This window comes from Daucus carota, chromosome 3 (assembly GCF_001625215.2).
Source record: "Daucus carota subsp. sativus chromosome 3, DH1 v3.0, whole genome shotgun sequence".
Taxonomy (NCBI): domain Eukaryota; kingdom Viridiplantae; phylum Streptophyta; class Magnoliopsida; order Apiales; family Apiaceae; genus Daucus; species Daucus carota.
Genome location: NC_030383.2, coordinates 51510412 through 51533848, shown reverse-complemented (window position 1 = coordinate 51533848; position 23437 = coordinate 51510412). Strand labels below are relative to the sequence as shown.

At 35.3% G+C, this 23437-nt stretch overlaps 3 protein-coding genes across 5 annotated transcripts; 1 reads left to right on the top strand and 2 right to left on the bottom strand.

The window, feature by feature from the left end:
• Positions 1-5293: 5293 nt before the first annotated feature.
• Positions 5294-9289, bottom strand: LOC108211591 (uncharacterized). The gene is made up of 5 exons (XM_017383228.2): positions 8514-9289; positions 7444-7911; positions 6790-7167; positions 6626-6693; positions 5294-5781 (listed from the first exon to the last, which is right to left on the bottom strand). Exons 1-5 carry the CDS (start codon positions 8997-8999, stop codon positions 5574-5576), a joined length of 1608 nt encoding a protein of 535 aa, XP_017238717.1. The 5' UTR covers positions 9000-9289; the 3' UTR covers positions 5294-5573.
• Positions 9290-12176: 2887 nt separating this feature from the next.
• LOC108213174 (NAD(P)H-quinone oxidoreductase subunit T, chloroplastic) lies at positions 12177-13591 on the bottom strand. The gene is made up of 2 exons (XM_017384943.2): positions 13171-13591; positions 12177-12698 (listed from the first exon to the last, which is right to left on the bottom strand). The coding sequence occupies exons 1-2, from the start codon at positions 13503-13505 to the stop codon at positions 12275-12277; spliced, it is 759 nt and encodes a 252-aa protein (XP_017240432.1). The 5' UTR covers positions 13506-13591; the 3' UTR covers positions 12177-12274.
• A 2024-nt stretch (positions 13592-15615) lies between these two features.
• Positions 15616-21572, top strand: LOC108213140 (uncharacterized). Of its 3 annotated transcripts, none has more exons than XM_064089313.1 (6): positions 15616-15892; positions 16699-17262; positions 18655-19863; positions 19937-20010; positions 20463-20758; positions 21105-21572. In XM_064089313.1, exons 1-6 carry the CDS (start codon positions 15770-15772, stop codon positions 21182-21184), a joined length of 2346 nt encoding a protein of 781 aa, XP_063945383.1. In that variant the 5' UTR covers positions 15616-15769; the 3' UTR covers positions 21185-21572. The 3 variants fall into 3 exon arrangements, with proteins under 3 accessions (XP_063945383.1, XP_017240371.1, XP_017240369.1); XM_017384882.2 differs by lacking the exon at positions 21105-21572 and adding an exon at positions 20883-21068; XM_017384880.2 differs by lacking the exon at positions 21105-21572 and having other exon boundaries at positions 20463-21068.
• Positions 21573-23437: the final 1865 nt, after the last annotated feature.

The following is a 23437-nucleotide window of genomic DNA, read 5'->3' as shown; positions in this document are numbered from 1 at the left end:
GAGGTACTTAGAAATTTATTTTCTTTGTTTTAAATCTTAGAGTTTAAAAGTCGAGGAATTTAATCTTGATTTTTAAAATCTTATACATTTCAGGAGTTCAAATATTCAGAGAATGTGAAAAGAGTGTTCCAAACGGATGTATTGTTAGTGGGTTTACACGAAAAACATTTTAATAGGAGAACGTGTAATCAGCATTTAAAACTGCACATGTTTTACTGCGCTCATGATTATTACTCTCTTTTCTCCATGCCACTAACTCTCATCTACCAGTTAAAATCTGACAGGTGTACAGCTGAACAAAAACCCAAGCGTGAACAGCTAAACAAAATCTGAAGAGTTTATCACATCAGATTTTATTGCTTATTATTCACTTATACACCTCATTTTACACACACTCTCTCCACAAACTCTTAATCTTTTCTCTCTGCAATTCAAATCTTCTCGTACACACTTTCTCAAACACCTTCCTCCTTTACAAACTCTGATCTAATGGCTACTTCAGCTTTTACCTTTGTAGGTGTGGAATTTGTACCAAACAATCATGCAGCCATTCTTGACACCACTGATGTTCCAAGGGATTATCATCCCATTCAGCAATTCCTGGCACATAGTGCCCTGGTCACTGCCCTTACAGCTCCTGCCAGACTCTCAGGAAGCCAAATCATCACCTTCTGGAGAACAGGGCATTATGACAATGGTGGTGAAGCTGGGTCACCATCCATTGTATTTGAGTATGACGGAGCGGAGTATGCTGTCACTCCAGCCACCGTCCGAGCAGCTCTCAACCTGCCAGAGCATGCTGCTTACATTACCAATGGAGATGCAAATCTCAGAACTATGATGATTGATTTGGGCTACTATGACTCTCTAGATAAATTGGGTCAATTAAAGCGTCCAGGACTCAGAAAGGAGTGGAGCTTTTTATTTGACTGCATTACCAGGGCCTTCCAGAAGAAATCTACAAACTGGGATGCCATACCAATGGACATGCTGCAGATTGGGTATTCTCTGATCTATTCTACTAATTTTGATTTTGGTAGACTAGTTATTAGAAATATTGGTGAAAGAATGCATGAAAATCGTCAGATTATATATTTTTCACGATTCTGCCAATTGCTGTTTAATGCCACTGTTGGAGAAGTGGCTTTTGATGCTGCAGATGAGATCAAACCTTTTAAACTTCATAAAAGGGTTTTCAAAGATCTCATATCTAAAGATAAGAAGAGACCAGTTCTCAGGCCTCTACAAATTCCAGCTCCATTGAGAGCTAGGCTTCAAGCACCACAACAACAGCCTCAACCCCAACCACACCATCCAGTATCTCCTACAGCCACCAGACAACCCAGATCATCAACACCAAAAACATCAAGGGCTACAAAGTCTGATGCAGCCCCCTCTGCTAAGAAGACCAGAACCTCTGTTGCTACACAAGTTCTGAAGTCAAACTCTGATGTGCCAGCAAACTCTGACAGAGTTCCTCCTGTAAACTCTGATACAGTCTCTAAGACTTTAAACACTGAAGCTGCTTCTCCACCAAAGCAGAAAAGAAGGAGACTTGTTGCTGCTTATGATTATGAAGATCTGGAAGCCCCTCCTGCAACAAACTCTGAACCTTTCCAGGCTAGTCCTAAAACAAAGACAGCAAGATTTAAGAGAAGGGCAAACAAGCCTAAGAGGGCAAAGGTACCCATAACTGAGATCACAGATTTTACTCTTGAGGAAGAGCAAGCACCATCTACTACACTTCCAGAATCTTCTCAAGCTCTGATGGTGCATCCACTTCCAGCTGTTCCAATCTCTGCTGCTACAGCATCCTCTACTTCATCTGAAGTAGATGAGGAAATAATATGCAAGGAACAAGCTGAAGCTGAGACAACAGTGTCTGATTCTCAAATTCCAGTATCTGATCATGGACCCTCCACTCCAATTCCTCACTCTCCATTGAAGTTTCCTGAGGGTGCCATTATTCATGATACAGCTCCAGAAAACTACAAGTCAGATGCTGTAGTTGAAGAATCTGACAAGGTAGCTTTGGAAGCACTGCAGTCCCTTGCTAAGGCTGGTGGAGAGCCTAGCAAATCAAAATCTGAAGTTCAAGAAAAATCTGTTCCAGATCCTGTTGAGAATGTTGAAGATCCTGTATCTGATGATGATCAGGATGGTGAAAGTTCAGATGATGACAATGATGATGAGGATGAAGTCCCTTTATCTCATCAACAACAAAAGTGGGAGTCTACTAGCCAATATAATGCCAGGCTGCAAACTCTGAACACAAACTCTGAGCCACTTCCCAGGGATCTTCAGGTTGATCCACCTCATGAAGTATGGGATAAACTCTGGCTGAGTCACCAGCATTCTCTGGAGCCAGCAAAAGCTGAAGATTTCCTATCTATGGCAGAGAATAAAATCACAAACTCTGATGTCATGTCAAGCCTCAAAGCTACAGTTCTTTATCTGAAGACATTTCATCCTGCTCATGCTCAGACATCTAAGTCTGTAGATAGTCTCAGAACAGAGGTAGCCAGTTTCAAGGAAACTCAAAATATGGACAAGAAAAGGCACTTGTTACCTCTAAAGGAAGACATGAAGAAGCTGGTGTCTGCCAATCAATCTCTGGAACAGAGAATGTCCACCATTGAGTCTACTCAAGAGAAAATGTCCAAACAGCTTGAAGCCATCCAATCTTCACTTTCTCTGATAACTTCAATACTGATTCCTGATGAGGATGATGTCAAAAAGGGGGAGAGAGTAGCACAAGTCAAATGCAAGTCTACTTCTCAAACTCTGAAGAGAAAGAAAAACGATGATGATGATGATGTGGATGACTTTACAAAGAACAAAAGATTTCAAGCTGCAACTGGTGGAAGTGTTTTAAACTCTGACAGTTCAAAGTCTAAGCAAAGCTAAAAGTCTGCTCCAGTTCCAACACATAATGTCACATCTGGATCAAAGCAAAGACCAGTGGCTGGATCAGATAAACCAATGACTGATGAAGAACTTGCTAGACTGATATTTGAACAAGAAAATCCAGAAGCCAAATTGGATTTGGAGTTGATTGCTGCAGAGGAAGCAGAACTGAAGAAAGAACATGTTGAAGCTATAAACTCTGGAAAAATTCAAAAGCCTGCAAAATCAACTGCCAGACCAAAGGAGAAAGGGATACTGATCAAGGAAGCTACTGTTGCTGATCAGAGTTTACCAGTCAAAAAGATATACTCTGAAGATGAGTATACATCCAAGGGAAAAAGCAAAGTAGATGAACACCTAGAAAAAGGGTTGACTAAGAAGAAGCCTACAACCTCTGACAAAGATCAAGTTGTAAAGGGAAAGAAAACAGAAGCTGCAATCTCTGACAAAGCTCATGTTGCAGAATCACAACAAGAAAAATTAACCTCTGACACAGCTCAAGTTAATAAGGGAACAAAGAAAGACACAACCTCTGACAATGCTCAAGCTGTGTTCAAACCAACAACAACTCCATTACCAGGATTTGCAAAGCCAAGTCTGATGACTGAGATAAATTTTGAAAAGGGCTCAATTCAACCAATCTCTCATCGAAAAGCAGGAAGAGATAAAGGAGGATTGGGATCTAAATATGAAAAATTTGATCAGAGTATAGGATCAATGCCAACAGACCCCTCATCTCTCTGTGCTCCCAAGACTGGAGCATTGCAAAAAAGAATGGACAAACTTGATTCAGTCGAACTGGTGAAGAATGACAGAGGTGATAACATTCTTATCTACTTCATGTCTGATGGAACAGTGTTTGGAGTAATTGAAGCTGATCTCTATGCTAAACACTGGGAGGAATTGAGATATGTCTCACACATATTTCAAGTAAAGAACAAGTCATGTCAACACATCTCTAATCTGCTCAAAGATCAAATCAAAAGAAAGATGGGTATTACAGGAAACAAGAATGCTGGACCTTTTATATCTAAATACTTCAATCATCAAGGACAGCTGGTTGAGATGAAGAAGAATTCAGCAAAAATAGTAACAATAGCTGGAATCAGTACTCTTGCATTCAATGAAGAGTCTGATAAAGCTTACAATATCAGGCTGGATAGAGACATGAGAAGAAACAAGATCTATGATCTCAGAGCTGCAATTTACCAAACTGGAGTTTCAGATCCAGAGCTAAGAGAGATCAAGAGACAGATGATCACAGCACTTACAGAAGCTGAAAGAGAATTCCTCAGAGAATATCTAAAGACAACAAATGGTGTCTATGAAGCTAAGGAGTAAAGTATCTGTAAGTTTTAAAAGTTTTCTGTTATATAACTAAACTCTGTTGCATTTGACTTATCTGTTTTGACATCATCAATTATCTGTTAACTTGCACATAACATATTTATGCACAAGTTGGGGGAGATTGTTAGATATAATTGATGATTACTAATGTTCTTAAAGTTTGTTTTAGAACAGGAGTGATCAAAGTTTAAGTTGGAAGCTGATCAGAGTTTAATAAAGTCTGACCAGAGTTTGATAAAGTCTGATCAGAGTTTACATAGTCAAGACTCGTCAGAGTTTACACGTGGAAAGAGCTCAGAAGCGGATATACTTCAAGGAAGGATAGAAGCGGAGGAGTGATTTGCTGACTATGGAAACTAAACAGAAAACTGTAGCAATCTTTGATTGATAGAATACATAGCTGATTTATAGGATATCAAATCAGAGATTGATTTTGTAACTGTGTCTATATAAACACAGATTAGGGTTACTCTATATGAGTTGAGTTATCGAGTACATTGTTAAGAACCCTAGCAGCTCTTAGTGATAATATATAAATCACTGAGAGAGTTTTTGTAACCATTCAAGCTTGTGAATAAGAGTTTACTGCTTTCAATCTCTTATATTGTCATTCTGCTTTATTGATTGTGTTCACTATATTAACTTATATAGTGAGTTCATAGGACCTAACATTTAAATTATAAATAAGATTAACCAACTAATTAAATAACACATATTCTTGATTAGAAACTTCATTTGATTAAATTCAGAAAATAATTTATTTACAATACATAACTATTATGTAAAAATTTAGCCATTAAAATTTGAAAAAAATAAAATAATAAGTTTAAATAATATTATTATTTTAATTAATTAGAATAAAATATATATTTATATACAATGCTTATTTGACTGAATTTATAAGAAAGATATTTATCAAACTTATTCACAATAAATAAGTATTATTTAAAAATATAACTGTCAGAATTTGAAAATTACAAAATAACATAATTGTAAATATAGCTAACCATTGTAACTAATACTACTAGAGCAAAAAGCTTACTACTAGAGCAAAAAGCTTACGAGTTCAGCAAATTTTTACCAAATCATCTGTATATATACTTTTAACTAACCATCTCCCTTGGAGATGTTCTAACAAGCTAAAGTAGGTCTTCTAGGATAATCAAATTTATATACAGAGGGACAGTACAACCATTTGACCATACCTGCCTCTAACCAAGGATCAGTAAAATTCCAGTAAAGAGGCAAGTACATGCATACATGGCTCGTATGATGATCACAGTCTTCAAGTATCATCGAAACTGTAGATACAATTTTTACTAAGAAGGCAAGCATGACATAGTTCGTCTAAAATCTAAGGAATTTAGTGTTGAATCAGTGAAGTGCTTCCCATTTGGCATCCATAGTCCACCATGATTGGGAATCAGTACAGGTGGTTGGCCACTCTTAGTTGCTCCTGCTTCACCATCTGTAGCTTCTTTCTTTTTCTTTACAAATTGGAAAAAATCTGCAACTTGACAAGCATACCTTCACAAAAGGTAGAACAACAATAAATAAATAAATGAATAGGACACACATCATGTTGTCTAGCTCAACATTAAACAATACTAACTATATTAATGGTGGACGACATGCGAGTAAAAAAGTGGCAAGTACAAAAAACTTTCCTCTAATTTAAAACTTAAGCAGCAGACCGCATCCATAGATACTACTAACCCAACATGTCAGCCAATCTTCTAAAACATGCACTTACTTGGTTGATACAGGATATAATATATTCCTGCTTCGGTAACCAAAAACAATAACCAGAAAGCAATATAATAAAATGGCATCACAGTTTTTCCTTCTAGTTGCTTTGCTAAGTCATCATCCCATCAATATATTTTCAACAGGTTCTAGAAGTTACAATTTGCTGCTGATGAGCATCATCTATATTGATCTCAAAACCACACTAACTGTTCGGTCTTGTGCTAAACTAAAGTAAGAGTTTAAGATCTCGTGAGTACGCAGCATCTCAGTTTGAAAGGCTTGTTTAACATTAACATTTCACATGTATTTTTCTACTGAAGGGTGACTTCGGCTGAATCTGAAACAATTAATTACAATTAAAAAATCTTGCTATTGATTCAAACATATCACTATAGATGAAGAAGAGATTTCCTTCCACTTCTAGTTCCTATCCTAAAAAGCAGCATATAGATGTTTGAGCTTTTAAAGGTTAAATCATATTGCAACAACACTACTTCTGTTAGAGTTGTAACTTGTAAGCTAAGGCATTACTTCGCTAACACAATAGAAACCTCACTGACCAAACCATGACAAAATAAGCTGATGTAAACTTGATATCACAAAAAAGGGGAAGCAATCTTACTGTCGTTTTGCATCAATATCCTTGTTGAAGTCAATGTTGGGCTCGCAGTCGAGAACCAAAGCAGGAACCTGCCCAGATAAAATTGAAAAACAAGGCAAATAGTTTTAAAAAAAATTTTGTTTATCAAGAAGGTAGAAGTGGTAAGAGAACTAATAAGTAGGTACCTTTTGAATGCTTGAATGCATATGTTCACCCTCTAGATAGAACACACGGTCTCTAATATTAGAAGGCAGAGTGTGATCGCCATGGAAGGGTGGCTTACTTACAGAAAATACACCATGATTTCCACTAGTGGATGGAAGAAGCCAGTTTTCATGTTTTTCATGTAAACCACGCAGATAGTCGATGCTTACACCCCCTTCCTCTGCTCTCTTCCGATGCATCATTCTCTTGTGGCATGTATCAGGGCTCGCTCTAAGATAGATGAAGGCATCAGGAATAAGTCCAGGCAAAGATGACACAAAAGGGTCGAACCAAGAGTCGTATATGCTGATTTCCATTTCGTTCATCCACTTTGCTTCATGTACAGCTCGCACAAACACCTTGTAGATTTACAAGGAAAAAAAATCAGCTATACAATTCTATTATTAAGTACTCATAAAGTGGGAAATGGGAATCACAAGAAAGAATAAAGACACCAAGCATTATCACTCCAAGAGTCCAAGTCGATCACATTTTCTTCTGTTATGCATATTTTCTAATAAAGCCTATTCTGCATCGGATGTAATTATATCTAATACGTGCGAACCCAAAGACAAGGTTAAACATGGGAATTTTACAGTTTACAGAAAATATTAATTTGAAGGTGTAACTCATACCATTCTATCACTAAAAACACTTCGCTCCATCAACCTGAGGGGCTTTATTCCACCGAAAGACTCCCTCTCCTGCATTACCCTTGTGGAAAACACGAAACTCTGGAAGGTATATGCATACCTCTCGGGATCAGCATAGAAAGCATCCAATATATTGAAGTGATCCGGTCCAACATCTTGCCACTTGCTGACAGGCTCTGGAACAATTTCAACAAGATCCTGTAGCTCAAGTGTTTCATTACCTATTCTCTGCAAAAAAGTCGACTTCCCAACACTGATGTTTCCTTCAACGCAGAAGGTAAGCCGCTTCTTTTGGGTTGGTTTTGCATCGAAACTGGAAGTATCCTCCTTCAATTCCTCATCTACACTTTCTTTTATGTAAGTAGTTATACTTTCAGCATGATTCTTGTGAATTATTCCAACTGAACCTCGTAAGAACTCAACCATCTTTTCACTATATCTCCCAAAAAACTGCAAAAGCATACAAATATTAGGTGTCACAAAGCGCGTCAAGTCAATGGCCGTGTTTACAAAGATCCTCCTCTGTAATAGAATCCTTAAAGGTGATGACAAAACACTAGAAGCTTCTATATCAAACTAAAAAGGAAAGAAAACAGAACGGACAGTATGAGCTATCTGCTGCACACAGTACACATCTAAGTATGTAAACTATACCATCCACATCAAAAAGCATAGAAATCTAGCACAATAACTAAAAACATTGATAGCTAACTCTGTTCCATTCGACGTCTATGCTTCCATAACCCTGGCAAAGTTATTTTCTACACCTGCGGGGTACTCGATTCAATTACTCAACAAGTAATAATTACACAAGCACAAGAATTAACGACAATCATCAAATTAATCCACTAACCATTCCAACCTAAGTTGCATTTTTCTGACCTTGCAGTTCAATTCAATTACTAGTCCTCCAATAATCAATATAATCACTCAACAACAACAAAAATTCGATAAAGACTCTGACACTCATCTTTCTAATTTCAACAAACGCCAACATTAATACTAGTAACAAAATGAAGGAAAAAAGAAAAACAAGTAATCCGGCAGGACACCTTATTTTTATAAATCTGTTTAAGGTCAGCAACACCACCAATCCCTTTCTCCACAAGTTTCTTGAGATTCCTCGGTCCAACTCCGGGAATAGCCAACAAATCAGGACTCGACGCAATCAACTCAGGCATACAAGTCCCAATTCCCCTCTGCCTCCTACTAAACCTAAGCCGACTACTAGACTGCTTCTCCAACTCCTTGTTCACCACATTGTCACCATCACCACTCTTGCACGCCTTATTATCATTTACAGTCGCGTCCGTACAATACCAAGCCCAGCGGGACCCAGTCCAAGCCCTAATTGGACAGCTAGTACTAGTAGTCTTGATCGAACAGGTACAAATTCTGCAATTGTTGTTGAACGACGTCGTTTTGAATGGAAGTGGCGAGTATGGAGCAGTGGACATGGAGTTTAGAGAGAGAAAAGTGTTTTTAGAGAGAGAAGCTGTGGTAATAGTAGCAGGGGCTAAACGTGTGAGTTTATGCATTGTTGTTGTTGTTGTTGTCGGATACTAGTACACTACTAGCAGCTCAGAACTGCTGGGAAGAGAGATTCTTCATGTTTATTTGCCGGTGTATATAAAGAGGAGAGAGAGAGGGAGAGAGACAGAGAGATGAAGTAAAATGGGCGGGAAGGAGAGGGAAGGGAGGGTGGGGTATAAAACTAGGAAAAGAGGGGTTTTAGGGTTAATGATGAAGAGGGGCAAGGGTTTAGTACGGAACCTTTGCCTCGTTTGGCTTTCTTCCCTTCCCACACATTATTCTCCGCACTTCACTCATTCCCGTTTTGTTTAAAAAAAGAAGAAGAATGAAAGTATTAATTGCAATTCGTACCCTTTTAATCTTAGCTAATTACGTTTTATACTTAAATATTTAAGGATATATATTTTGCAATTGTTATCTATTAAACCCGTCACATTTAACACCCTTTTTGTTATCTTTTGCTGTTAACGTTAAATTATTCAAAGGCAAAATTGTCCAAATATACTTTCTGTTTCAGTACTCTCCATTCATCTAGCTAATCTTCTCTTATCAATACACAAGTAAAACCAAAAGGTCTGTTGTAGCTAATCTTCTCTTAGAATTTCTGGTGTTTTTCATGTTGAACGAGATACATACAACCATGATATATAGGTATAAACTGATACATAGCCGTTGAAATACCTTTGGACATTTTTGTCATTGTATTATTTAATGTTAATAGCAAAAGATAACGGAGAGAGTGCTAAATGTGACGGGTTTAATAAATAAGAGTTGCAAAATGTATATCCTTTAAATTTTAGGTGAAAAGTGCTATTAGCTAAAACTAAAGGAGTGTGAATTGCAATTAAGTAAAAAAAAAAAAAAAAAACTTCCATCATCCCCGTTTTGTTTGAACTCCTTTGATTGACGCAGAAAGAAATGTATTTTTTTTATGAGAATGCATAAAAGAATGTTTAATTTAAGGAATGTATTTAATCAAGATTTAAATTTAATAAATTATATATATTTAGTTGAGAAGTTGTCCTATGCGGCGGTCACTAAAAATATATTAATAATAAATAAATATTTATAAAATCAATTTTGATTTTATAACATTTTTTATGTTGATATTAACATAAAATTGAAAAAATTGGACTATAATTAATGATAAAAAAATTGAAATATATTTTTATATAATTTTAAATCTTTATATATTGTTTTTATGAGTTCATAATACACATGAAGCATTTATATTATAATAAAATATCATGTTTACAACACATGTGGTAGTGTCAAGCAAAATGTATTTAGATTTCGTTACTTGTATTCCCACTTGTAATAATATAATGATCAGTTAAAACAGTCAAAACATATTCATGAGCTAAATATTTATATGATAAAATATTATATTATACTTGCAATTAAAGAAATAAATCTATGTGTATACAAATTAGAAGAATGCACCATCCTGGATCATATATCCAATCCTACACCACCAATCAAAATCATCTCATCTTAGACTCCAAAATCCTCCATTATTACAATCTGCCCAGACCGATAATCAACTGTTTTGACCCCCAAAACGACATTTTCTCGAAAAACTCAAACCATAAAAGTTGTAGAGGACGAAAAGACCTTTTTGAAAAGGTATGGCTCATCAACATCAGAGTTATAAAGAATCGAGAATTAAATAAAACGCCTGCTGATCCAAAATTAAAAGAGGAAAACGGGATTTGAATACGTTTTGTAATTTTGAGAACAGTTCGAAACAGGATCTGATAAAAAACATTGTGAACGAAAGTTGTAGAAAATTGAAACTAAGAGCTTTTTGGAACATCAAGAATCATCAAAATCCAATCAGAATTGAATTTACTTCGAATTTTACAAGACAATTGATTTGTGTGATTAATACCCTACGATTTTTTTAATAAAAACGAAGAAAAGTATTATACAATGAATGAGGGAACACAATCAATATATAAGAGTCTCAAAACCCTAATTCTAGACCTACCAGCTATCTGAATACAAGTATGATCCATATTATAGGCCTATTATCCTAATTCAATTTTAAATCTTAAAAATAATTCAATTTTAATCCTTTATTAATATTACTGATCAACTAATATTATTCTAAAAATTACAGAATATTATGATAGAACTTTTGTTCTTGATTTACTCATTCATACTATATTAACTTATTATCACATTGTAAGTGAATCGAGGGGACAGTCTTTCATATTCTTTTCTTTACAGGTTCGATCGAACATATTTAACAATTTGGTCCATATTTATTATGGCCATTGGAGTATTGAGAGGACCGTTCCCTAGTACAAGAGGACCTAGAAGGTAGCACCTGTAGTGTACCAGTTATCATATCCACAATTAATATTTTGTAGCCAAGTTCGAAATTGATAATTATTGAAATCATCTTAGCAGTAAACTCACTCCAAGATGAGTCCTCACCTCTTTTGGCTTCCTTGAAACCTCCTCTAGCACAACCAATACAGTAACCGCTTCTCTGCCCCTGCGGGGATGAAGCGATAGAAGTTTTATGAGTAAGAGGAGGTCACAAAGAGATGAGTTGTTTATCATTATGATAGTTGTGAAAGTGCGGTGATGTATACAGCTGAGGTATCCTAACAAATCGGGAGGCTTGAACCTTGTTCCTGCATGACCTGATCAATTTGAGTCGAGTATTGGACATCTAATTTCATTATTCAACTCTATAATAATACGAAGAAATTATTGTTCAACTCTTTGTCAGCATGAAAAAAATCAAAAGCTATGCACCTCTACCTATCTAACGAACACCTCTGATCAAGGATAGAAGAACAAAACCCTTGTTGTCCCTCTAGTCAAGAACTGAAACTTCACGGTCACTAGTCAATATGCCATTTACTTCGTTTAAATATTCGGTTAAGAACACTAATTTTTTTTAATGCTTTTTAGCACTAACAAAAAAGCGTTCAGGTTCTACTGAATCTCGTTTTTAGCAAAAATAGAAACTTGGTGGTTTGATTTCGTAACTAAAAAACTGTTTTTTAAAATTAATAATAGTATAGAAAATGAAAAACACGCTAAAATTGTTCCCTACAAATGAAAAACACACTCAAACTGCACCCTACTTAGGAGAGACCTGAATCCCAAACTTTCCTAGTTGTTCCTTCAGAGTTCAGATCCAAAATGTAAACAACTTGTGTCACTTTACTAGGATGCATTGCATCGAATTCCATTCGAGATTTATTAATCTTCTGCTTCTTGTATTGAATATATATATGTACACAACTGTTTCATCCTAGGACTAGTAATAAGGTTCCTTGAAGATGAGCACATAAGCAATAGAACATATCGAAAATATAATAATTAAAATATCAAATGTAAGAGCTGACTTTGCTTGGCCACTAAGCTCCATATTCCTACCCCCAAGCCGATCCACCATGTCTGGAACAGACTCAAAATTCCGAATTTGTTGCATATAAGGATCTTCAAGTTTGATCCTCATTTTCTCTGCTTCGCGGCTGGCGGTTTCTTGAGCAAGTGTCCAGTCGTAGAACCTGCGTTTCTCTTCGTCGCACAATGTGTCATAAATATCTCTTAGTTTCATGAACTTCTCTGATGCTGCTTTCAGGGGGAGCGAAGTTGTGTCAGGATGATACTCTTTTGATAGTCTCCTGTATGCCGATTTGATTTCTTCTATATCGGCTTCAGCTGATACTCCTAAGAACCTGAATAATAGGCATGCCTTTACAATCAGATTTTTTCACTTCTTGTTCTGCAGATGTAAGCTGCAAAATCCTTCTATTTCAGAAGGCCGAGAAAATAAAAAATAAAAATCGTCGTAAAGGAATTTTTTTTTTTTTTTTGGCCACAGTCGTAAAGGACTTTAGTTATTAAGCAACTAACTAAAGACTCCCGCGAGACCAGTTCTCCTAAAAAACCTTAGAAAAATACTTACTATGATCATATTGTATTCAAATAAAAAAATGTTTGGTACACAATTGTGTACATAATGACATGTGTTGGGTTTTAAATTTTAATTGGAATGACCCCTGTATTTACATCAACAATCCCAATTAAAACCCACCACATCAATTGTCATGTCATTATGTATAAATTTGTGCACCTAGCACTACTCATTCAAATACTTAAATCTGTAAATTATCCCGACATATTAATTAATTATGCAGGAAGGCTTACTGATAATGAGAATCAGTTGAACTGTTAAGCAAGTCAGAGAAGTTGTCATCCAGCAAATTCCGCTTCTTCTCTTCAGGTTCCAACTTTTTTCGAGTTTGGCTATAGCCTCCACCAATCCAGCCTTCATCTTCATTTTCCCAGTGAATCCTTGTGTCCTCCCCTGGCTTTGGCTTTGGCTGGCCACTGGTAGTTTGGGTTGCGAGAAGGCGAAAACATCTACGGTTGGATGATAGTGATGGTATAAGTAGTGGCTGCAGCAGCAGCAACCTGTCACTTGTTAATTTCTGGCCTCTGCTAAGAGGAGAGAATGAATATTGCAATGGTGCAGCAGCCATGGGGAATGTTTAGTACGATTTGAAGAGAGTTTGCATTAGAAGATGGCATTCTAATTATAGTCACACTCACCACCTCTTGTTTTTCTGTGGTTGCTATTATATTCAGTCACTTTGATATCACACGGGTGTAGGATTGCTCTATATATCTTTTCACAATTTTTGGTTGAGTTTATGTTGTTTTGATTAAACTAGTTTTGTGCAAATGTAGTTCACTTTTTATATTTAAAAAATATGTGGCAACCTTGCATTTGTATATAACTGTATAAAATAACATGATTGTCAGAAGAAATAAAAATCGTCGGGATAAATATCAAGTATGTCACTCGTTTCGTCCAAATGTATCAATTGAGTCACTGATTCTCAAATTGACTCAAATAAAATACTCATTAGAAAATTTTGTATCAAAAATATCAATCTATCGTTAGTCGAAATTTTAAAAATATTATATATTGAGTTTCGAACATTTTTTATGAATGGTATTACATCTAAATGAAAGATTCTGAGTTCTATTATTTTAGATAATATTTTTAGATTTTCAAAAATTTATCTATTATTTTTTTTTATTTAAATCAAATAAAACAATCAAAAAATCAAAAATAAATAGTTGATAAAATTTTAAAAATATAAAAATATTAGCAAAAATAGTAGAACTCGGAATCTTTCATTTGGATGTAATATCATTCATAAAAAATATGCGAAACTCAATATATAATACTTTCAAAATTTCGACTAACGATAAAGTGATATTTTTGATACATTTTTTTTTAATTAATGTCTAATCTGAGTCAATTTGGGAATCAGTGACTCAATTGATACATTTGGACGAAATGAGTGACTTACTTGATATTCATCCTAATAAAAATCGTTAGATTTGTTTGATAAAACGTCAAAATTATATGTTACTGTAACATATTAATAATAACTAGCTTATAACATGTCATAATAATATTTATAATATTATCATATATATTTTATCAATTAAAATTTTTTTCTCTCCAATTTATCCTCACTTTGAAAATTGGATTTTCGTTATAGTGGAGTCTCACATGAATAAAATATCATATAGAGAAGAAATACACAGGAGTTCATTCTCCGAACTTTGTACTAAATTGGTAAGAATCATATTTTTTTTATATTTTATTTAATTGCGTTATACGGAAAAAGTATCCAAGTCAAATTCATCGTTAGACACATAAGAGCAAGTCCAACACTATGCTAAGAGGTTCCCTAAAAATATTATAAAATAATATGTCTTAGTGATTTAGCACAAGATTTAGCACATGAGCTCCAATAGTACTCCCTATATCCATTCCCTATTATTATAATAATATTAAATAGTGGAGGAGAGAGGGAAAAAAGAGAGGGAAATGATGTGAAGGAGAGAGAGAAATGAATATTTTAATGATAAAAATAGTTTAGAAGTGGCTACCATATTCTAAAAATAGGGAAGGGAAGGCTTGTGCTAGTGATTTAGCACATCACTAGCATAGTGTTGGAGTGCAGTTTTATCTCATATTGCCTATTTCCCTATTTTTGGATTTAAGACTTGATTTAGCACACCTATTGGACTTGCTCTAAAATCACCGATGTGTTCTGTACAAGTTTAATATTTTCTCTTTTTTAGTAGAAAATCGATTCAATAATAAATGTCATAAATTATGTATAAAAATAGTCATGTCGAACAAATATAAAAAAATAATGACCGATTAATCCATTCTTATTGAAATCACGCGATTTGTTGAAAATGAGATATTACAAGCAACATTTTCTCCAGATCTGGTTGGAGTTATCGACCATCTAATAAACGCTTGTTTGACCAACTATGTATAAATGACTCTTTTATATACTTTTTGTTTTGTAAGTTAGGTTGAGTTTTTGACCCAATTTTTAAGTATTTTGACTATAAAGTGAAATAATTTTTTTCAATTTTTTTCTGATAATATATAATATATATTAGTTTCATAAAAAATTAAAAATAATACATCATCAAAACACTTAAAAATATGTGTCAAAAAGTCAAATAATTTATAAAATAAAATATGGAGATTAATTGTTTATATTTATATTTGAGAAAAAGAGAAAAATTAATTTAGTACGGGACCAAAATTGTTTTGCACTTGCGCTACTTGTAATTTGTAAATGTGATTTGCGAATTTAGCGAGAAAAAAAAGAAGTGATTTGAGAAGTTTGCATCCCGCGCTGCCCTAATTTCAAAATCGGTGGAGGTGAAAAGAAGGGGTTTCATTGGAGAAGAAGAGAAGAAGATGGTTGGTACAAGGAACAAAACGAAGCAAAATGAAGCACCCCCCGTCTCTAATTGCATACCCTCTCCTCTTTTCCACCTCTTCCATACCCTAGTTTCTGCTGCTGCTGCTCCTCCTCCCAATGTAATCTCTCTCTCTCTCTCTCTATATATATATATATATATATAAAAGTAATTACATACTTGTTTGTTTATTTGTTCATGTATTCTTAATGAATGACTGATCTGAGCATAAGATGTACTTATACATTTAGGGTCTGTTTGGGAGTGCTGTTAAAAATTGCTGTGCTGTCAGAAAAAGTGCTGGTAAATAAGTGCTGTTGTAGAAATCAGATAACTGTTTGGTAATTTTTTGATATTACTTATTTTGAGTTATAAATTAAAAAAAAATAATGTTTTTGGTGAGGTTTTATAATGAAATCTATAACAGCATTCTGCAAAAGCTGAAAAGCAGCTTTTTCCAAAAGCATGGGAGGACCTGCTTTTTCTAACAGCAGCTTTTCGGCTAAAAACTGCTGTTCAGAAAAGCTGCTTTTTGATTTACCAAACAGTTTTTCACCTGCTTTTGAGCAAAAAGCTGCTGTTGCAGTCTGCAACAGCAACCCCAAACAGTACCTTACTTTGATTATGTAGAGGCCCTATTTTTGAGAAATATTACCACAGTAGAATAAAATTACGAAGTCGTTTGCAGCAATTGGAAACAATTAGATTATTTTTAAATGCTGTTCACTCTTTATCCCTCCAATTTTGAAGTACGTCGTTTGGCAGGGCAATAACGTCAAGAACATTTGTGATATTTCTGTACATAAATTTGATTTGTAGCACAGATTTGAGATATTTATGGTTTTATGCTTTGATTTGGTCATTTTGATGTAGTCCAATTATTAATCTTTTTATTTTATTTTATGATATGATGTTCTTATATTGCAGGGTCTAAATCCATCATTCTTGAGAAAACTGTATTATCTTTTAGTCGAGCTGTCTAGAAACCGATGGTCTTGCATGAAAGTAGGGACTGATTTGGCTCAGCTGGATTATGAAATTGTTCCAAGTGGAATGAGAGTGACAAGTAAAGATATGTGTAGGCTTTCTGACATACTATTTAAAGAATTTTGCAAGCGTTTTAAGCAGTTACACTCTGATTTATGTGTTAGTTCTGCCAGTGAGGGTAATAAACAAGCAATTTCCCACCCGGATACGTTGGCTTCTGCTGCAGAACTTTATGTCCTATTAAGATGTTGTTTGAAAATACAGGACCTGCTTAAGCGGCAAAATATTCATGATGAGAATGGACAATCTCTTTTTATGATTGCAAGAACATTAAGTCAACTTGTATCAAGCGCAGAAAGTAGCACCAGCTTTGGGAATTCTTATTCCAGTATTAATAATGGCAACAAGGGGTCTGCCAATTCATTTGCCAAAGAATTTGTTGCTTTCATATTTTCTTTAAAACTGACAGATTCATGCATCCCCGTCCTGTCATCAATCATCGAGGTAAATAATAATCGCCCCCCACCCCCTGCCCTGCAGAAATGGTCTATTTTATTCTCTCAGTATTAAAATTTTTTCCTCTCACTTTTAGGAATATTATTTTATTATATAGATCAAAGAAAGAGAACAACTACTGATGAATTAGTTTGTTGTATATATGTTGGACATATGAACAGAAATGAAATATAGAAGAAATATCACGGGGATGCTTGATAGGTTTATGGGAATGAGAAAGATATGGAATTCCATTAGGTTACAGGGGGGTTGATTTAGCTAGTTCATAGGTCTAACCGTATATGTTCCTATTTTAACCAAGCAAAACCCCTATTGAAACACTAGCAAATGAAAATAACATTCTGATTCTTGTGAACAGGATTCAAATATCAAGAATGAAATGGCCCCTGCATTTTTCGATTAATAAACACAATCTAATGAAGATTTAAAACCAAAATTGCCAATGAATATGAAAAATATTGTTTAAGTAATTATCCTTTTAAATTCCTTGAAACCATATGTTATTACAATTTTTTATAACTATATATCATTAATTTGAATGCTCAAATGTTCTCTGAGTGAGTCTACAAATTCCTGAATACTATATACAAAATTGCATTTCACAATTACACTCTTAGTAAGGGAGTAATAAGTAGCCTCCATAAGCTCTACATGTGACCTTGGGTATTAGGACAATTTTCTACCATCTAAGTATTATAGTGTGTACCAGAAGTTCACCATAACTGTAACTATTTGAAAGTGAGGAATTCTAAGAATTTGGCTTAACATCCAAATGAGGGCAATTCACAAGCTTATTGACAGTAGTGACTATATTCATTGTAGATTTATGAATAATATTTTGTCTGAAGTATGTTTGGTAGTTTGAGTCCTGCGCATTAGAAACTAAAAGTAAAAGACTGTCAGATAAATAGTCTTGATAAGTTGTTCTCTGTAGTCTTCATACACATTCTTCTACTTAATGATCTATAATGCATAAAATCTTTTGCCTTCCCTTTATAGGCGACAGTTGACAAGGTAACTGTGGTAGGAACCTTAATATGCTTAAAATCAACAAAATTGATTAGCCTTGCTGAATTCTCATTGAACCTGTGTACCACTGAACACTCCATCTCAGTATGTGCAAAACAATTAGTGAGTTACTTAGGCTTAGGCACCATTTTAGCTAAGATTATATTAGCTCTTTTACACATAATCAATTAGGCACATCACATGTATTAGTCTTTTGCAACCTAGTTTACTTGCTGCCCTGCTTGCAGGAGTATCCTTGAAATTAACATACAACTTGCTCCAATTGTCATTTGGATTTTCTACTGTTTCTGTAGCAGTCATGTATGTTCATAGAAGTTTGCTGCACAGCTGCCTAATAAATTTTGTCCTCAGGTATTTGTTGATGAACTATCTCTCAGCGGACAGCTTGAAGGCTACTTTAATAAAATTGATTATGTTTCTTCAACTAGCTATGAATTGTCTATGGATTATTTGGGTGATGGTAACCTTAAGATAATGATGGAGCTGATCTGTGCTCACTTTTTTCTGTTCATTTTCAATGAGCAAAATATAGAGAATTTGCTTGCTCGCTTATCATGGCCCCTTGAGGACTTAATAGCTCCAGGAATGAGTGTAACTGCCGCCTTGTCGTTGCTACACAAACCTCATATGTTATGTCTACCAAAACTTATTCAAACGCATATGATTTCACTAGTCTCTGAAGCCGTTGGATTTAACTTGGATTTTGATCATTCTATACCAGATCTTAAGCTTATTGATCATTACCTATTAACATTTAGAAGGTCAATAATATTGTATGCCGATCACATTGCTAAGCTGCAAATTGATGGCTGTCCTGAACATAATAAATTCTATTTTCTTAATTCAAATATATCTGGGCATTTTTTCCCAGTATTTGAATCATGTATTCAGCCTGCGACAAGAGAGAAAATTAGTAATTTGAACACCAACTTCAGTGATTCATGGGATTCACATTACAGAGAAAGGTTTTTAAGATCAAAAGATGATCTTTCAACTTCTGCTATTACATACATGGAAGATAATCTATGCATTCTTGACAGATCTTGCAGAGATGAGATTCTATCAGTCCTAAGCTGCATAATAAGAAGAGTTTCTGATGATATTGACAGTGTTCTGTTTGATGCCTGTGATGATGCAAGTATACACGATGTTTGTTTTCTCACCTCTTTGGTAAACTTAATGAGCATATCGCTGTTACAGTCTCTTTGGTGTTTACGGAGTAGGTGTATAGGTCGTCTGAAATCCGAAAACCTCTCATGTAAGGAGTATCAATGTATTGCCAGTATCGCAGACTCTTTCACCGCACTAGATATCAACCTACCAATCACAAATTCGGTTTGCAACCTGATAGAATCTCAACTAACAAAGCATAAGAAGTCAAAGCCGATGCTTTTTCACTTTTTGCGTTTGCTGTCGTTCGGTTTTCTAAGCGGGGTCGATTTCTTAGTAAACGGCTGCATATTGTGCATAATGGCAATCATGAATCTTTTTGTGTTTGAAGAGGGAAACTTAGAGGCATTGAAATTGGTAGTTGATATTGGATACCAGTTTCCTCAACAGGCAAGATCTTTTCTTTTTTGCCCTTCTCGCGGTTAAATTTGTGATGTGAATTAACTTTTGGTTTATGCTGCAGGCTGCAAGACGCAACATATCTACTAGCCTAGTTGTCGCTACTAAGTTTCAGAAGATACATTCCTTGTACTTGAGGTAAATTATTTTCTATACCACCACCTATTGATTGTCAGCTTAACCTATTGATCATAACATTTTCCTGGATATCTTTATTTTGAATGCACTTTGTAACACAATTAGATTCAAGCCTTGTGACTACAATAGAAAATATATTGTGGTGGTTTATATAGGGCCTGTTGTATTGTCACAGCCACTGTTCAGTATGGAACGAAAATATTTCCTAGCCCTTAAAAAATAGATTTCACTTGTGTAAATACTGTTGTAGGTTTTGGCACTCTTAGATAGTTGGCCAAAAATGTCTTTATATGTGAATACTTTTTGAGCAAAAAACGATCAAACTATTTATTCTAGATAGAAATCAAACCAGATTGAAGTTCAGGTGCATTTTCAAGTTCTTGTTTAGTATCAACATGTTGCAAGTAATTTATATAGTTTTTGGAACATTACTATTTGTTTTTTTTCTGCAGTAAGATTCCTCCTTCCAACTTTAAGCGAATTGGCCAACTGGAAAATTGTTCATTATCCACCAATCATGATAATTTAAATGCTGTTGCTACAGAGGAAACCCCCCAGAACACACCCAATGGGGTCAATTATCTGAGATGCATTGGAGAAATATCAGCGGTTGATGATTTGGCAGATTTCATTGAGTGCAAAGAGGGAAAAGATTACTCTTCATGGTTAAAAAATAGGGATAGATACAGAAAGTGGAAACATGAGAAACATGCAGCATTAGTGTTAAAGAAAAAGAAGCGTGCTAAAGGTAAGAAGATTTAAATATTTTCTTATATTTTTTCTATGGCTATGGCTAGCACTGATCAATTCTCACATGGGCGGGAAGATCACATCTCTATGATGGCTGATTTTATCTTCTTGTGCTAACATAGATAAGAAGTAATGGTTCATTGCTGATGCGCGGACATCAAAAGAAACAGATTTAGATCTAGTCTTCTGTTGTTGGTTTACTTAGTGATTGCACTGCGACAGGAACCAGCAGAGGCAATGTTTATGTTTATGTTACAGAAAAATGTTTAGATAAACAGAAAAATTTTAGTTACAGGTGTTTATGTTTCGATTTGCTTTTGATTTAAACGCTAGAATCCTTGCAGTGGTAAACTCCACAAAAGCGAAAAGCAGTAACAATCACTTAGACGTAGCTTTATCTTCCTTCCTGGCAAGTAGGTGTTAGAAAGAACAAGGTAATTGAGCTGTTAAACCAAAACTTTTCCTCGGGTTAGAAAAGTTGTGCAAACACGCAGGGATTATCAGGTTTTAGTAATGAGAGTCTAGAACCCTCATCTCTCAAACAAGTCTACAATTTTCAGAAACGATGACAGAAGCAGAACGGAAGATTAAATTCAAGCATTTGGCTACTCTGCCCCTAGAAGATGTTTAAGCATCAGGACTTTCCCTCACATTGTCATATTTTCATCTACAATTGTTGTTTCTCACATGATTAACAAATATTTCACCATCAAACAATCCAAGCCACCAAACTTGATGACCAAAATCGCTACTAGACCGTGACAAATCTTTCATCACAGTCCTAGTAACGACCATAATTCGATATTGGCAGATATGAAAATAATTACTGGTGAATCACCTGAAATAAGTTCAAATTCGCCGCGTAAAAGATTCGTCAGAAGCGAATGAAAAAACTAAGATCCAGTCCTTGAACGCATCAAAAACGTGGTGTGTCTCCTATTCCGATTTTATCAAATTTGATTTGACAAAAAAAAAGGTAAAAAAAAAAATCATCAAATTAATTATCATCCGCAGCATGAATACATTAACAATAGAACACCAGGAAAAAACATTAATAATACTAAAATGATAATTTTCATCTTCTAATCACTCAAAATGACAACTATTAACGCAGTCCCGTACAAAAATATGATTAATCTTAGGGTCCTGGTCCCCAGCAAGTGATTGCTGGGAGACCGCTATCTGGCATATGATTTTTCCACCGTTGGATGACTGGTTGGACGGCTGGGATTAGAAGTTAGATTCGCCACATCTAACGGTTTTTAAGCGCTAGCGCTATACGTCTAGCGGTTAAAAACAGCTAGACGGTAGTTTTTTACAATTTTACCCTTAGTACGTCTAGCGCTTAAAAACCGCTAGACGTCTTGCAGCAGTTAAAGGAAACGAAACCAAAAGCGCATAAACGGTCGAAACATAGTTCATTCAAACACATTAAGCGCAACAATCCAAATAACCACAACCACAAGCCAAGCTTTTTCTGATTTTGCTACACCTTATTCCGTCTTCAAGACATTCACAAACACATAGATATCATATCCAACATCGAAACACATATGAAACACATAGATATGCATATACAGTCAAAAACACATAGAAATACATATACACATAAAATCGCTTCATCTCTGTGGAACCAGTTATAATCGATTATACTTGAGTAGTCAAGAAACGTGAATAAAATTGCTTGCTTGTGATCACCAGAATCGCACTTGATCTCACTTGATCGCCCTAGTCAGTTCAGTACTGTGTTTCGACCGTTTGTGCGCTTCTGGTTTCGTTTCCTTTAACTACTGCAAGATGTCTAGTGGTTTTTAAGCGCTAGACGTACTAAAAGTAAAATTGTAAAATACTACCGTCTAGTGGTTTTTAAGCGCTAGACGTCTAGCTATTTTTAACCGCTAGACGTGTAGCATCTAGCGCTTAAAAACCGCTAGACGTGGCGAATCTAGCTTCTAATCCCAGCCGTCTATCCAGGCATCCAACGGTGGAAAAATCATATGCCAAATAACGGTCCCCCAGCAATCACTTGCTGGGGACCAGGACCCTCTTTCTTAACAACAAATTACATCACCACAGGGTCAAAAAGGGTCAAAGTTCCACCAGAGGATAACGTGCTTTGGCAAACTGCTGCTTTTCATTTCTGCAAATGTATTTGATGTCTAAGAGTGGACAATGACTGTATGAATGACTAAAAGAGCATTCTGCATGATTCTCCTTGTTATTGCCGATGTTAGGATATACTCACTCTGTCCCCCTCATTTCTTTACATTACTATTTTGGGATGTCTCTCTCATTTATTTACGTTACTATAAATAGTAAGTTTTCCTCATCATTACACCCATTATCTTCTCCTACTATCTCATATTTAACAATTTCCTCCACTATCTCAGATCATTATTAAATATTGGTAGGTCCCACCAGTTTATCCACTTTTCATCTAATTTTACTCATTTTTCATACATTGTCTTGGTCTCCGTGTCCCTCGCCAATGTAAAAACAATTGAGGGGGACGGAGGGAGTATTAAACTTGGATGTGGTCATGGCTTGTGTAATTGGCTACTGCGTTTATGAACAAATCAATTCATTTTTTGCATTCTAAACGTAGTTTCTCTTTTACTGCATTTCTCTTCTAAATCAGATTACCGATTAATCAGCTTTCGTTTGCAACACTGAAACA